At 54.9% G+C, this 14,996-nt stretch overlaps 2 protein-coding genes across 2 annotated transcripts; one reads left to right on the forward strand and one right to left on the reverse strand.

The window, feature by feature from the left end:
• Window positions 1-5,182: 5,182 nt before the first annotated feature.
• On the reverse strand, window positions 5,183-9,140 carry TRUB2 (TruB pseudouridine synthase family member 2). Its single transcript, XM_061476759.1, has 8 exons — window positions 9,038-9,140; window positions 8,839-8,961; window positions 8,678-8,752; window positions 8,144-8,205; window positions 7,778-7,859; window positions 7,162-7,234; window positions 6,577-6,713; window positions 5,183-6,094 (listed from the first exon to the last, which is right to left on the reverse strand). The coding sequence occupies exons 1-8, from the start codon at window positions 9,138-9,140 to the stop codon at window positions 5,805-5,807; spliced, it is 945 nt and encodes a 314-aa protein (XP_061332743.1). The 3' UTR covers window positions 5,183-5,804.
• A 59-nt stretch (window positions 9,141-9,199) lies between these two features.
• On the forward strand, window positions 9,200-13,870 carry COQ4 (coenzyme Q4). The gene is made up of 7 exons (XM_061476578.1): window positions 9,200-9,293; window positions 9,386-9,564; window positions 10,014-10,110; window positions 11,228-11,330; window positions 11,991-12,120; window positions 13,058-13,151; window positions 13,656-13,870. Exons 1-7 carry the CDS (start codon window positions 9,214-9,216, stop codon window positions 13,816-13,818), a joined length of 846 nt encoding a protein of 281 aa, XP_061332562.1. The 5' UTR covers window positions 9,200-9,213; the 3' UTR covers window positions 13,819-13,870.
• Window positions 13,871-14,996: the final 1,126 nt, after the last annotated feature.

Below are 14,996 nucleotides of genomic sequence, written 5' to 3' on the forward strand. Positions count from 1 at the left end.
AGCATCCCAGTGTCTTCCTTTGCCACAGCTGCTCACTGTGCTCTCCCTGGGGAGCTCCATAAGGCTCTTGTCAGTCCATCCCACAAGGTGGCCGTACGGGCTGTACGTGGCCGGGCCCCCCGAGACCCCATCCCAAACGCAACCCCATAGCCGTCGGGGGCAGGAACCACGGCCAGGCCGTGTCGGGGGGGACCGGGACTACAACTCCCAGCATGCCCCGCGGCAGCGGGGAGACTACGGCTGCCCGTAGGGACGGTGGGACTACAATTCCCGACGTGCCCCGCGGCAGCGGGAGGACTACAGCTCCCATCATGCCTCACGGCGGCAGCGGGACTACAACTCCCAGCATGCCCTGCGGCACCCGGTGCCGGTGCGGCGGGAGGCAGCAGCCGTGGCCGAGCGGGTTTCACCGAGCGCAGGCCGCAGTCCGGCCCCGCCGCCGCGGGCCCCGCTGAGGAGGTAGGAGCCGGTCCCCGCCGCCCCTTCCCCTCACTGTGCCGGAGTCCGGCATCTGATGCGCGTCCCCTCTGCCTTGCAGGGCCTCCGGTGGCGGCCGGCGGAGCGTTGCTGCCGGCTTCAAGTCACCGGTGAGTCCCCGCCCGCGCTAGGGGTGGGCTGAGGGAGCCGGACTGGTTCAGCCTGGAGAAGGGAAAGCGCCTTAACGGGAGACCTGAGAGCAGCTCCAGTGCCTAAAGGGGCTGCGGGAAACCTGGAGAGGGGCTTGAGACAAGGGCCTGCAGGGACAGGCCAAGGGGAATGGCTTTAACCTGCCAGAGGGGAGACTGAGATGAGCTCTTAGGCAGAAGCTCTTCCCTGTGAGGGTGCTGAGGCGCTGGCACAGGGTGCCCAGAGAAGCTGTGGCTGCCCCATCCCTGACAGTGTTCAAGGCCAGGTTGGACACAGGGGCTTGGAGCAAGCTGCTCTAGTGGAAGGGGTCCCTGCCTGTGGCAGGGGTTGGAGATGGATGAGCTTTAAGGTCCCTTCCAACACAAATCATGCTGGGGTCCCATGAATACCGTGTGAAGCAAGCTAATATTGCCAAGCAAGTAAATATTTCACCAGTTTCCCTCCACTCCCTGCCCAGGAGGTGTTTTATCCCTTTTTGACTTTTCTCCAGTGACACATCAAGTATTCTCTGATTAGTGCCCTCCACCCAGCACCCAGCATCTTATGCAGGGCTGAGTTAGTGTTAAACATCCTCTGTGCTCCACAGATCCCATCTCCAAGGCCCTGCCAACCCAATAGAGACAACGAATCCCTCCGGTATGAAATTGAAGAGCTGAAGCAGAAAGACCTTGCTCTGGACCAGGAAATTGCACAATTATTGTCTGAGTATGTCCTTGGCAAGCTCCGATGCCTCCTTTGTTCTGAAACACAACCTGATGCGGGGGTTAGAGCCAAGAGCTGACCTCCTGTGAGCCTGGCTTTATCATGGTGCTCTACAGTGCTGGTTATGGTGTGGGTTTGATTTATGGGGCCTGTTAAAGACAGGAGGGAATTTTCTGCTGTATTTGGTGAAGCAAAGCAAGTTTGACCAGGAGCTTGCATAAGAGGGTTTTAACTTTACCCCAGATGGTGCTGAGGTAATTCATGTGGCTATGGGAATGGATAATTTTAACCATGAGGATGACACAACCCTGGGAAAGCTTGTTCCTGTGGGAATTGAGATGGAGACGATTAATTTATCCCAGATAAAACTGTTTCCTTTCCTGTTCCATCTTGATCAAGACTCTGCTTACATTGTGCCTGAGGCAGGTTAAGCCTTCATATCAAGAAGCTGAAGTGTTTGCCAGGCAGGCAAGTGGCCTGTAGAACGCTTTGGCCTGATGGGTGCTGCATTACAGGGTAGTGCAACCGTGTCATTGTGGTTTCTGATGACGCACTGTGGCAGCTGCTTATTAGCAACTGGGTTGAGATAAAATTGCTGCTTGGTTTGAAAGAGAGGGGGGAGCCTCTGGGGTATTGGATGCAAAGGAGTGGCATTTTCTAGGGTAACAGGTAGAGCATAGAATGGGAATGGTAGAACAGAGGTTGTTCCAAAAGCTGTTCTATACTTAAGGTTAAACAGATCTTCATTCCTTTCCCTAGCTATAGGTTAGAGACACACACAGCTTGGGGTCACCACTGCCTATTCCCGTTTCTGCTTGATTTTGGGTGGATTTATTCTGCTAAGTCTTGATGTAGCCAAAACCCCTCAAATTGAGGATCTGCTCATTTACAGCTTGCACCAACTGAACTTGCTGCCTTCAGGCTCTGCTTTTGAGGTGCCAGGCTTGAACACCTCTAACCCCCTCGCTGTGCTGGGTCAGCCGTGGCTGCACTTGCTGTGCAGCAGCAGGAATCCCTCTGTGTCGTTTTGACCTTTTTGGTTTTATCCTTACAGAGGCTACAACCTGGAGGAACTGGAGAAGCACATCTCTCTGCTCCACGAGTATAACGATATTAAAGATGCTGGGCAGATGCTGCTGGGCAAACTGGGTGAGGAAGGGGAAAGCTATTGAAGACCTTGATAGTGCTTTCATATAGACAGAGAGAAGCTGCTGGGTTCTTTGCTGTGGGAGGCTCTGTGGGACTGGGGCTACTGGGATGCAAGCACAACTTTTCTGACTGATCTGATCTCTGCTTAATGAAAGCAATGGTGTTTCTTTCTTTTCTAGCTGTTATCCGAGGGGTTACTACAAAGCAGCTCTACCCTGAGTATGATCTGGAGCTTAGTGACTAGTGTTGAACCTCAAGACTGCCACATCCTGCAGAAATGACTGTTACTGAGCTCTTATGCTTTTGTTGTATTGGTTTAGAACGGACCTAAGGTGGCCTTGGAAGTATGTGTGTAGAGTTGCAACAGAGCATGGATTAACAGCCTTCTTTCCAAGAAGCTCTGAACATGAAAGTTGTTGAATCTGTCAGCTGTTTCCTGCTTGTGGGAAAGGGATGTAGGGCTTTGGATAACTTGTCTGCTACCTGATTAACAGTATTCCTTTATGGGAAAGGTGGTAATTCCAGGTGGTTGATGTTAAGACTATTCCCATGGAGTCTTTGCTTCTCTACTGCATCCAGCAGCTATTTGGTTACTGGATGTATAGAGGAAGTGAGGGCACACATGTGCGATGTAGTGGTTGCTTTGAAAGACAAAAAAAAGCCCTCAGAAGTAGGAAGAATTCCGATGTGGTTTGGTTTATGATCCAATCTGGGTAACTCTGGGTGTTCTGTATTATTTACTCTGGTATCTAGAGGTTCTGTACCATTCCTGTAGCAAATGGCAAAATGTGAAGTTGTGTTGAGCTGTCTGAATAAAGCAGCTATCACATTCCTCAGTAACTCGCTGTAAAAGCCTATAAACCATTGCATGAACTGGGAACAAATCCTTCAGCTGTATTCTGAGACATCTATAACATCCATTATTCAAGTGTTTTCTGAGGACTCTTAATGGAGCAAGCGTGGCAACACTACCCAGCAATGGGTAGGTGCAGAATTACCTTTAGTCTCTTCTAAATGCAGCGTCACTGTGGAAACAAGAGGTGCCCTAAACACAGAATGTACCTGGAGAGCAGGAGTGTTTCAATGTCAGGTTTAGGATTGACGGTGACTTCACAGCCTAAATTTGGCTGCTTTGGGCAGTTCCAAGTGATGGAGCACCCTGCTGACTGCAGAGCTGGTGTCCCTTTCTCACTCAAGCTTGATGTCCTTCTGCCCATTTCTACTTTCAAAGACTTTCTAACCAGTAAGTGTCCCCCCTGCTCTCTTGCTGCAGTCTCTGCTCTTTATTTCCACATTTAAATCAAACGAATCTGTGCTTGGAAACCAGAAAACAGTCACAAGGCTGCTGAGAACAGATGATTGTCTCTGTGTTCTTGGTTCTGGACCAGGCACAGAAGCATCACTGACAAGTATCTTGTTTTGCCACAAAAGCTGTGGGGAGGGGTCTAAAGCAGAGGGTGGACAAAGCCTACGTCTCTTGGGATGTATTCCAGCAAGTCCAGCTGTGCTTCTCTGGAGGGTTTTTACTGGGGCTATGTAAGAACACTCTCATGGGTACAGGCATCTTGTCCCCACCATAACCCCCCCTTGCTAAGTGCTTTAGGAGTAGTTTTAAGGGAAGGAATAATGTCACAAGGCAGCCAGGACTGGGAAATGCTCTCTTTGTTCTCAAATGCCCACTGCTGTTCTGGCTGGTATTTTGTGTGTGGAAGAACCAGTTTAGCCTGGAGTGTTCCAACCCAAATATTGGCCTGGCAGTGGCACACCCAACTGGAAGTGTTTTTTTTGCAATGGGATGTGTGTACACAAATTCCTTCTGTTACTGTTAGGTGTAAGCCATGGGGGATGAAGTATTCTCCATTACCAAAGCAGCTGAAGGGTATTTGGGGACTGAGAAGTCCATGTTTTCTTCCCCTCCTTGTAGGAGCACAAGGATTAAGACTTCCAGCTGTAGCTATGCAAGTGCCTGGCTCCAGAGCTCACGCTTCTGCAGTGATGGGTTTAAGCTTCACTTAGCACAAGGCAGTTGTCCATGGAAGGTGCCCTGATCCCAGCTCATCCATAGATGATGAATGCTTACAGAACCAGTGAGCTGAGGTAAGAGCAAGCTGCCCTTGGGGAGTCCCATGGTCCTGTGCCACATGGTGGCACCTACGCTCCACTGCTGCTCTGTGCAGAGCAGGGAAACCCAGAGCTGAAAGATTCAGGGTCTAAGTTAATGATTCCTGGGGTGCTCCAGGACAGGACTGCGCACACAGGACTCCCCTTACTGCTCCTCTTGCACCTTAGTGGCTCTCATCTGGAGGATGGAATAATGCTGGGCTTTGTCTAAAAGCAGGAGAGGAATAGAACAAATCATCTTCTACTTTCTATAAATACATCTCCATACTCACTGATTGTCAGCTGGAAGAACAGTGAGTGTACTGAGTGCAGTATGAATTGTAACTTCAGTTTTAACTTGCATTTAGAAAGTATTTCTGCTAAGTCAGACCCAGCTGTAATGAGCTAACAGGGAACAAGTGGTATTACAGAGCTTGCAGAGCTCCACTGAAGGGCAGTACATGCTGTCTGCATGGAGCTGCTGCAGAGCAGGATACCAGAGACCTCTGAACACCCTTGGTTCCCTGGGGAGGGGGGAAAGCATCCTCTTTTTTAATGAGTCAGTGTATGCATGGATGAGTAGAGCCAAGAACCAGCCTCTTCCCCTTTACCCTCCCATTTAGGGCACTTTCAGTTTTATTTCTTGTGTATCTTGCACACCAACCCCTATTACAAGGCACTTTCCCATCACTCACGCCTACTCTGGATATAACTATTTCCTTGCATTGCTTTGTGTGAGCTGTGTTTCCTCCAGCACATCCCTCTCTTAGTCTGATGTTGAGCTCTTCAATGCCTGAAAGCAGGGCTAATAGAAAGAGAATGCTTTAGGACAACAGAAGGAAAACAAAGTGGGTAAGTTCTGCTGCTCGCAGCAAGGAACAAACAAATCTGTGCAATCAAGTGACTGCAGCTCTCCAAGGCGCTATTTCCTGCTGCTAAACAAATTTGGGGATGGGGTTTGATATCCGTTAGCAACCTCATGTTCCCGAAGTCACCAGGAATCTGGTCACAGCTCGCTCCTGTTAATGAACTGTTTGCAAGGCTTTAAGAAAATAACACAGCCTGTCACTGGCAAACTGCCTCCCTGCTTCAAGTCATCTCAAGGAGAAGGGTGGAAGTGAACTGCAATTAACCTCCTTCCTACCGCTGTCCATCACCCTGTCAGCGTGCAGCTGCGTTCCTGTGCTCCAGAGATTGCTTGGGGACGTTCCCTGCGTCGCACGCACTCAGCTGTCCGCAGCGTGGGCCGTCTCCACGTCCAGCTGAGGAAGGTCACTGCCATCCTGATGGCCCAACGTTCTCTCTATCTCTGCTTGCACCTTGGACTCACAGCTCCAAATTGCGCTGCGTACGTTCTGCAGGCTCCACTGGCTCCTCAGGAGAGCATCGTCCAGCGTGAAGACGCCATCGCGTGTCCTGCGCACTTGTGTGCACACCGCAGAGGACTTCAGCTCCAGGCCAATCTCATGGACCATCTTCCGGAGGTACTGCTGGGTCTCGTGCAAGCAGTGGATTTCTAGAGACACAAGAGAGGTTCCTTCAGGAGCGGCAAAGTGTTGGCAAACTCAGACCTTGTCTGTTAATGCAGACATCAATCACAGTCGTGCTGAAGAACAGGTTTGGTAGAAGAGGCTGTTTAAGATACAGCACAGGGGGACTGGGATTTTCTGGAATACTTCAGGCTGTCCTAACCCCCACCAAGGTGAACGTTTTAGAAACAAACCCATAGATAAGGGAGTAATGTGGAAACTGAGGTATTTCAAAGTGGGTAAGAAAAGGTACCTTTTAAATAAGCCAGTCTGTGAGGAGTAGGAGACTGGCCGCAGCAAAGCAAACCCTGCTTTAGAAACCAAACCAAACCAACCCAACACTAATGCATTGCACTGAACCATTGGGATAAGGAGTCATTTTGTTGCAGGAACAAGAAACTCAAGTTTTCCTGACTTATTTGCTATAACACATACTCAGGCTTCCCCATTATATATATTTGGTACCTACCTAGCTGGAATTCTGGAGGTGCAAACTGGAGGCATCGGACTGCTGTGATTATGGGAGGGCTTTTCCCCATGGGGCGAATCAAGCCTCTGACAGCCAGCTCATAGGCCTCTTGTGTTTTCATATCAATGTTAGAATGCCTGCAACAAAACCAAAAGGGAGCAGCGCTGACACTGAGCACTTCCATTTGATGGGACTCAAAAATATCCCCACCCCAATAAAGCAGAGCTGCAGGTTTTATTCTTACATCTGTGTGTTGAGGTTTTGCACACATCCTAATGGTGTCTGTTCTGTCACAGTGTAGCACAGCTTGAGAGGGAGGTACTGGGTCAAGTCCACACGACATTGGTGTGCCCATTGATGCAGCTAATGGGTCCTAAAATAGCTGGACATTCAGGATACAACAGGGACACTTAACTGTGACCTCCCACCACAGTACAGAGCACTCTGTACTCTTCTCTCTGTTCCTGTCTAGCACTCCAACCTTTAAAGGCTTTGATTATGGCAAACAAGATCATCTCCTTTGTTTTAAGGACCAGCAAATGGCAGCTGGATGAGGTCGGCTGCATTTCCCCACTGGATACCTACATCAGCAGGGCCTTATGATTCGTCCCTTGAATGACAGCAAGAATCCGTTCCAGCTTCTCCCTTGTGATATGATCTGCAAATAGAAAGGTAGAAAGGAATCTCAATTATCCCTCCAGAAACTGGGAAGAGCCAGTGGATGGAATGTGCCGTCAGGGATCAAACCAGGCTGATGGGAACTGCCAAAGGTGGCTTTAGCAGAGTCACTTCTGGCTACACCACGGTGATGCACAGAGCAGCAGTGCTTGACCACAGAGGCAGGAATCATTTTCTTTAACTGATTTCAAGACCTTGGTTCCAGTTTTTCTTATCAGGTGTTGAAGAGTTTCACTGGACAGCTTCTAACCCCTATATGAGTGTGATTTATGGAGAGATCCAGGTCCGAGGCACTCCAGCAGCAATCACTGTGCTCAGGACTCATCCTGGCTTTGTGTTGTGGCTGTATTTACAAACAGGTGAACTAACACCTCACCCTGCACATGGGCTGCATGTAAATGTAATGCCTAGAAAGCAGGTAACCTTTTAGCACTGTAATTCACCTGGTTAAATGCTCTGCAGGCAGCACTCTTTGGTGCTCAGATTTTGGTAGTTTTAAAACCACATCAGTTCAGTTCCTTACCAAATGTCGTCTTCTCCACCAGCTTCCCTGTGTCCGAGAAGTCATCAGTGGCTTTGCCGAACAGCCCACCGACAGTGTAAGCCTTGAAGGAAGGCAAAGAGTGCAAGTGGTCACAGAAATATTCCAAGTTACTGAGCAGCAATAATGTGCCATGCTGCTGTGAGGAGGTGCAGGCTACAGCAGCATCCTCTGCTCATGTGCAGATGCTCACGTGAAGGATGAGGTTCTGGACCCCGAAAAGCTCCCAAAAGCATTGATGGGTTTGAGACTTGAAGCAGAAGGTCCAAAGGCCCAGTTGGGCCCTGGGGCAGGAATCAAGCGTGATTGCACTTGGATGTTCTGAGGCTGCTGAGAGCCAACACTTACCCTGCTCAGGTGGCAGTTGTACAGGTCAGTGAGCAGCTTGTTCCCATGGCCTATGCCAAGAACTGAAACACACAAGATGGGAGGGAACCCGTTACTCAGCCACATGGGAAGTTACTGATGAGCATTCACACAGCGCTGTCAGGCTCACACTCTTCTGCTTGCCCTGGTCAGGGCCACATCTCCTTAGAAGTCACATCTGAGGTGAGCAATCAGGCCCCCAGTCACCCACCACCTGCCATTAAAGCTGCAAGGCTGTGAGCAGGGCTCTCCCCTTGCCCCAGAGCTTTCCACCTTCAGCACAAACACTCAGTGAGGCCGTTTCAGGTGGGGTTAAGTGGCAGGAGCTTGGTGCCCCCCCAGCAGAACCCCGTGTGCAGGGGGAAGGGGTTGCCCCCATCTCTTGCCACTGCTGGGATCCCGGGGGATCTTTTCTCCCATGTCTTAGCACAGCGGGCTGGGGCCGGGGCCGAGCGCCCGCCGCTTCCTCCCCACATGCACACCCATCCCCTCGCAATGCGCCGGGACGGGACCCACCGAAGACCCCCGACGCCTTCACGTCCAGCCGGTGCCCGGCTCCCATCTTCAGCCGCCTGAACCGCGGGCCTCGCACTGCAACGGACACCGAGTCAGAGCCCGCCCCGGCGGGGCTCCCACCGTCGTCCCCGTCCCACCCCGGGGGCCGAGGCCCCGCTTACCGAGGGGGTGCTGGGCCAGCACCGGCACCATGGTGGGCACCAGCTCGGTGGCGCCGTCGCGGCCCGGGGCCGGCAGGAAGCGGACGCGCTGCGGCAGGGGACGGCCGGGGCCCTCGTTGAGCTCTGCAAGGGAAGGGCTGGGTCAGGGGCAGCCGGTAACCGGGGGGGGGCTCCCGCCGTCGGTCCCCGCCGTTCTCACCGCTCAGCAGCCGCGTCTCCACCGCGGCGCGGACGCGGCCCCACGCCACCCCCGCCGGTTTGTACACGGCGAAGAGCCCCGCGGGCACCGCTCCCGCCGCCATTGCTCGCTCCCCTTCCCGCCCCGCCCCGGGTGCGCAGCACCGACGGGAGCTTCCGGGGCCGGCGGTGGCGGCGATGCTGCTGCCGCTGCTGCTGCTGCGGCGGGCGGCGGCGCGGGCCCCGCTGGTGCGGGCGGGTTCCGGTGCCCCAGGCAAGTGCCCCGCTCCTGTTCCCCGTGGGCAGCCCCGAGGGTGTCCGAGCGCTGCGCGCCCAGGGCCGGTTCCTCACCCCCGCTCCCCGCAGGCAGCGCCGGTCTGAGCCACAGCGAGCGGCGGGCACGGCAAGGACACGGGGAGGAGGAGGAGGAGGAGGAGGATGGGGGGTGCTACCGGCTGTACCCCGGGCACATCCCCACCAGCCCGCTGCAGAAAGCGCTGCTGGCGGCCGGCTCGGCCGCTATGGCTCTGTATGACCCCTACAGACACGGTAAGCGCAGCCAGGGAGCTCCTTCCACCCAGCGCCCTTGGTAACGTCCGGCGAAGCTTGCCCCGGTCTCCTGCGTGTTTCTGTGTGCCTGCTGCTGTTGGGTGAGACGTTCACTGATGCAGCAAGCACAGAGCTGTGGAAGAGAGGGGCTGAGGGACCCCGAACACCCCGCAGTGATCTCCTGACTCCCTACAGTGCCACCCAGCCCCATTTCATTCCTCCTCGCCCCCCCCCCCCCCCAGGCCTCACGCCTGCTCCTGCATCCCTCCATGCGGGTGGCACCGTGGCAGAGCACCCCCTGAGGCTGAAGATCCACGGTTTGTGGGTCCCTGCTTGGCCGCAGCCTGCTCCCGGCCAGGGCGTTCATTGCCCCATTGCTCACCCGCGAGCAGAGGGCAAGGGGCTGTTGTGGAACCGTCTCTTGGGTCACTCTCTGCTCTCTCTTTCAGACATGGTGGCAGTGCTGGGGGAGACCACGGGCTGCCTGGCCCTGCCCAACCTGCGCGACAAGATGAGGCATCACCCTGAAGGTTACCGCATCCTCCAGTGCGTCCCTCGCATCCCTCCCTGGCCCCGTGGGTTGTGGTGGGGAGGGAGACACGAGGCCCAGCGCGTTCCTTGGGCCCTGTGAAGGGGGAGCACAGGAGTCTGGCAGCTCTGAGCCTCAAGCTGTTTGTTTTACTCCATCGCAAGGGCCCTGGGGCAATCTGAGGGTGAGAGCAGCAGCAGCCGCTGGGCCCAGCCCTGTTTCACACTGTTCTGCTTCGCTGCTGGAACTGGCAGGTGCCAGCACGAGGAGATGCAGCAGCAGGCGCAGGGGAGGATTCCGTGGATGCTGAGCACTGATAAAACCCCACCACATCCATGGGTTTCTCCCCTGTGCCTGCTGCTGCATCTCCGCATCGGAGACTTCATCTCCACTGGTCTCCCTCCTCCTCAGACACCTCCCTGCTTTCTTTCCTGGTGCCTGCAGCATCTCCCCAGGCTGTGAAACGAGGCCACTTCTCGTCTTCCTTGTTAAGCCTTGATCACTTCTGTTTCCATGTCTACAGGGACTTGTGGAGCGCAGCAGGGCTGAGGGCCAGGAGGGACTTCATGAGCCTCTTATTAACCAAATCCTACTGCTTGTTTGCTTGCCTCTCCCCGCTTCTCATTACATACCAAGCCTGTTGCTTGTGTAGCGTTTGGGATGTCCCGTTGGGATGTAGGAGCTGGGGAATAGCTTTTGCCCTGTGTTTGTGCAGAGCAGCCTGGTCCTGACTCCGGGCACTGACCCAGCAAAGCACCTGGAGCACATAGATGGGACTGGGACCCAGAGGAGAGGGGACAGCAAAGGCACCAAGGGCTGGGGAGTGAAATCCCCCCTGCTCCTTGCCCTGTGTTGCTCCTTTGAAGCCCTGGCTGCTTTGCAGGGACACCAAAGGGCTGGCTGTGCCTGGCCAGCAGCAAAGGTTTCAATGCAGACATCAGTGTTTCCCAACCAGAGCTGCAGCAGGGGTGCAAGGTGAAAGCTGTTTTATTGCCCAGGCTTCAGGTAGAGCCTTTAAGCATCCCTGCAGCGAGGATCCATGTGAGGAAGGGCAGAGGCAGGCAATGGGGTTACCAGGGGCTCCTTTTCTCCAGGACCAGGATGTGAATTCATTGAGTTGTGTTTTGCTTCCAGGGAACGGCCCCGCATCCGTCTCTCCACCCTGGACATGTCCCGGCTGCGGGGGCTGCCAGATGGGTCGCTGGGCAGGGAGTACGTCCGCTTCTTGGAGGACAACGTGAGTGTGGGGTTTGGGGGGTGCCGAGGGCTGCACTTGGTCACTGGGAGCACAGATTTGCTTTAGAGGGAGGTTGGAGCAATGGAGGAACCTGTGGGGAGCCCTCCAGGAGTGAGGGACTGGGGAGATGGGATGGATGCTGGTGTTGGATGATGCTGGATTTGTCACCAAGGAGCAGCCCTTGGGTTTTGTCTATGTAAATGATGCTTCCTCCCATCATTGGGGACTGGGAGTTGTGCTGATGGAGGGAACCACTGATAATGATGATGATAACAAGAGAGATAAAACCCAACAAGTGATGCAAATGAAAAACAATTGCTCACCAGCAACCGATGCCCAGCCTGCTCAGTACCCAGTTTATGTTCCAACCATGACACCATATCGTGTGGAATATCCCTTGGATCAGCTGTCCCAGCTGTGTCCTTTGTGCCTCCTCAGCCTCCTCATTGTCAGGGCAGCAAGAGAACCTGAAAAGTCCTTGACTTAGTATAAACACTACATAGCAACAACTAAACCATCAGTGTGTTAGCGGGGTTCTTGTCATCCTCAATCCGATCCACAGCACTGTACCTGCTGCTAGAAAATTAACTCCACCTCAGCCAAAACCAAGCCAGACTTGAGGTTTGGAAGGGGCTGGATTGGACCTCTTTGGATTTGCAGAAGGTTTCTCCGGACACCCGGATGCCACCCAAGTTTGTGGATGATGAAGAACTGGCGTACGTGATCCAGCGGTACCGAGAGGTCCATGACATGATGCACACCCTCCTGGGCATGCCGACCAACATGCTGGGTGAGCAGCAAGGGGCTCGCAGGGCCAAACCCCACCGGTGGTGCTGGGAGTGGGGCAGGTTGGGCTGGTCGGGCTCCTCAACCTCAGCCCCATTTGGTGTGGGAGGAGGTTTGGACCCACAGCGCGGTGCCCCACTGGCTCCGTGGTGACCAAGAGGCCATGGGAAGTCACCTTTTCCCTGCTGGGAGATGCTCAGCCCGAGCCCGAGGTGCTGTTGATGGGTGTTTGCTGCCTGGCAGGGCGGGTGACACAGGGCGGGGGGACCACGTTTCGCAAGCTGCGGGTGAAGGCAGAAGCTGGGGGTTCCGGGTTGTTCCTGATCTGCACAGCACCGTGTCCTTTGCCCTCGTTTTGTCTCTGACTCAACAGCAAGTTGCAAGTCAAGCCTTGCTGGTGCCTGTGAGAGCTGGCTCCTACGCAGGCTGTGCCCGAGCCCTGGCAGCGTTTGGAAAGGTCTGTCCTGTCCCAGGGGACAGGGAGAGCTGTGTGTGGGATCAGGATGCAGTAACTGCATTGCTAAAGATCTGCAGGGAACCCAGAGGTGTTTCCCAAGCTCATGAGACATCGATGAGGCCCTCGGTGCCATGAGTTAATGGTGGCCTTGGCAGTGCTGGGGTAAAGGTTGGACTTGATCTTAAAGGTCATTTCCATCCTGGTCGATTCTGTGATTCTATGGCTGCGGGGTGCTGCTCCCGTGGGGACTCTGAGCATCCCTCTTCGGTGGGTGATGCACAGCAGCGCTCATCCTGGCACAGGGTGAAGCCATGGGCAGACTTGGGAAGCATTCCCAAGTCCTGCCATGGAGACAGAGGGTACAGGTGCATGGCCCCCCTTGGGAAGGGGCGGATGATGCAGCCCGTGCTGCAGCACCCCATGGCCCTGGCTGGCCCTTGCCCCTGGTGTCCTGCCCGCTCACAGCCTCTCTGCTCCCTGCCAGGCGAGGTGGTGGTGAAGTGGTTCGAAGCCATCCAGACGGGGCTGCCCATGTGTGTCCTGGGAGCGGCGTTCGGCCCCATCCGCCTCAGCGCACGGTAGGCACTCACCGGTGGGGATGTGCCAGCCTGGGTGATGCTTCCTGGTGTCCTCTGGGGACGCAGAGGGGACGGTGCTGAGGCTGCAGGGGGGGTCCGTCAGGGGTTCTCTTGTGAACCTCTGCTTTGGCAGAGCCTGGTGCTTCGTCTGCTTCCAGCACTGAGTCTCTTGTGCTGGGAGGTGCAATGCCCAGGCCTGGCTGCCCTTGGCTGGGCAGGTATTCAGGGCCAGCAGGACCCTCACCACACTGATGGCCATTCCCTACCTCGTGGCCCAGCACAGTTTGGGCATTGCAGAACCTGAGTTCTGCTCTTGGGGTTGCTGCTGACCATAACCTCCCTGGCACAGTGTCCTTCCCAGTGCCTTAGTTTCCCCTGGGAGTTAAGCAGGAGGGTACATGGGACACATGGGTTTGGCACCTGCCTGCACTGGGGAATTGGAGGAGGGAATCCACCACAAAACATGGAAATCGGAGCCGTCACCTCCTGTATCGTTTGCTGCAGGAAGCTGCAGGTCCTGGCCACCGAGCTCGTTCCCTGGGCGATCCGGAGCGGGCGCAACGCCAGCTGCATCCTGAACGTGTACTACGAGCAGCGCTGGGAGCAGCCTGTGGAATCCCTGCGGGAGGAGATCGGCATCTTCCCTCCCCCGGCCGTTCGCGTGTGAGAGCTCAAGTACGGGGAGGGGACGGGGCATCCCCGTTGGCAGACAGCACAGTCCCTGTGTGCTCCATCTCCTCCTGCCCAGGAGCACAGCATGGCTCTGATTCCAGACACAGCGACCCAAGGGCTGAGGTTTCCCTTGCCAAGAGGCCAGGTGACAAAACTTGCCTCTTTTTGCTGTTGGTGACTCAGTGGAGGGATGCGTGGCAAGGCTGGGTTGGTTCCCATGGCAGCAGTGCTCAGGTACTGATGCTCCAGAACATTGGCATGGGGATGGAGCAGAGCTGGTTTACAGCACACTGCAGCAATGCCTTGTCCTTCTGCAGCTCCAGGGCTCTGTAGGTAAATCCCTTCTTCCACTTTCCCTGGGAAGATCCAGGCTTAAAGTCTTGGGGCTGCCCTGGGCCGGAGCTAAAGCAGTGATTTACAGAGCAGCCCAGGGGCAGGTTTGGTGTGTGCAATGTGGACATCCCATCTTCTGCTGGTGCCTAACTGGTATCCTGATGTGGCTCATGCCTTGGAGATCGGGCAGTGTGTGATTGCATGCCCACAGGAACGGGCACGGAAATACCTTTGGATATTATCCCTGCTGGATTGGCTGTTCAAGAGCTGATCCTGACTGCCATGTCCCATGTGTCCCCGTCCCCCCCGCCATCAGAAAGGCTGAAATCCACGTGCTTGTGCTGTGTTTTCAGTAGGAATCGGCCCTTCCTTGGCCAACAAAACGATGTGATTGGAAATAAGGAGCTGAATCCTGAGAGTGCAGAAACGGCGGCTGCTTGTGCAGCGTCAGGGAGCTGATTGCTGTCTGGGTTAATTAAAGAGGGCTCCAGCAGCAGAGCGCAGAGCTGTGGGATGCGAGAACACAGAGCCACACAGCCAAGGGCTCTTTGTACGTGTGGGTTTGCTGTCGAAACTCCGTCTTGCTTAATAAAAGCCAGTGTGGAGCTTGTGGTTCCGTACTCGTCTCCTTCCACCCCGTCTCCCTTTCTCGGGGGAGATCTGATGTGGAACCTCACCCCTTTCTGGCTCCAGCAGAGTCTGCTGTTGTCTGCGGTGGTGGGTGACGGCTTGGGTGCATGGCTGCACCCATGGGGATGGGACACAGGATGGGCTGTGGGGATGCATCTTTCCAGCTGGGGCAGGAGCAGGGGCTGACTGCAGCCAGGGGTTTGCTCCCTC

The sequence above is a fragment of the Pezoporus flaviventris genome, unplaced genomic scaffold, assembly GCF_033815535.1.
Source record: "Pezoporus flaviventris isolate CSIRO_AGI_PZ_B2104156 unplaced genomic scaffold, CSIRO_AGI_Pfla_v1 ptg000097l, whole genome shotgun sequence".
In the NCBI taxonomy this organism is placed as follows: domain Eukaryota; kingdom Metazoa; phylum Chordata; class Aves; order Psittaciformes; family Psittacidae; genus Pezoporus; species Pezoporus flaviventris.

Excerpts from the sequence above, each read along its gene's own strand:
- TRUB2 (XM_061476759.1), bottom strand. The coding sequence starts at position 9,140 with ATGGCGGCGGGAGCGGTGCCCGCGGGGCTCTTCGCCGTGTACAAACCG. Across the intron at positions 6,714-7,161 it reads AATCATAAGGCCCTGCTGAT|GCATTCTAACATTGATATGA; the intron begins GTAGGTATCCAG and ends GTTTTGTTGCAG. Across the intron at positions 6,095-6,576 it reads ACCTCCAGAATTCCAGCTAG|AAATCCACTGCTTGCACGAG; the intron begins GTAGGTACCAAA and ends TTGTGTCTCTAG.
- COQ4 (XM_061476578.1), top strand. The coding sequence starts at position 9,214 with ATGCTGCTGCCGCTGCTGCTGCTGCGGCGGGCGGCGGCGCGGGCCCCG. Across the intron at positions 9,565-10,013 it reads GTATGACCCCTACAGACACG|ACATGGTGGCAGTGCTGGGG; the intron begins GTAAGCGCAGCC and ends TCTCTCTTTCAG. Across the intron at positions 10,111-11,227 it reads GAAGGTTACCGCATCCTCCA|GGAACGGCCCCGCATCCGTC; the intron begins GTGCGTCCCTCG and ends TTTTGCTTCCAG.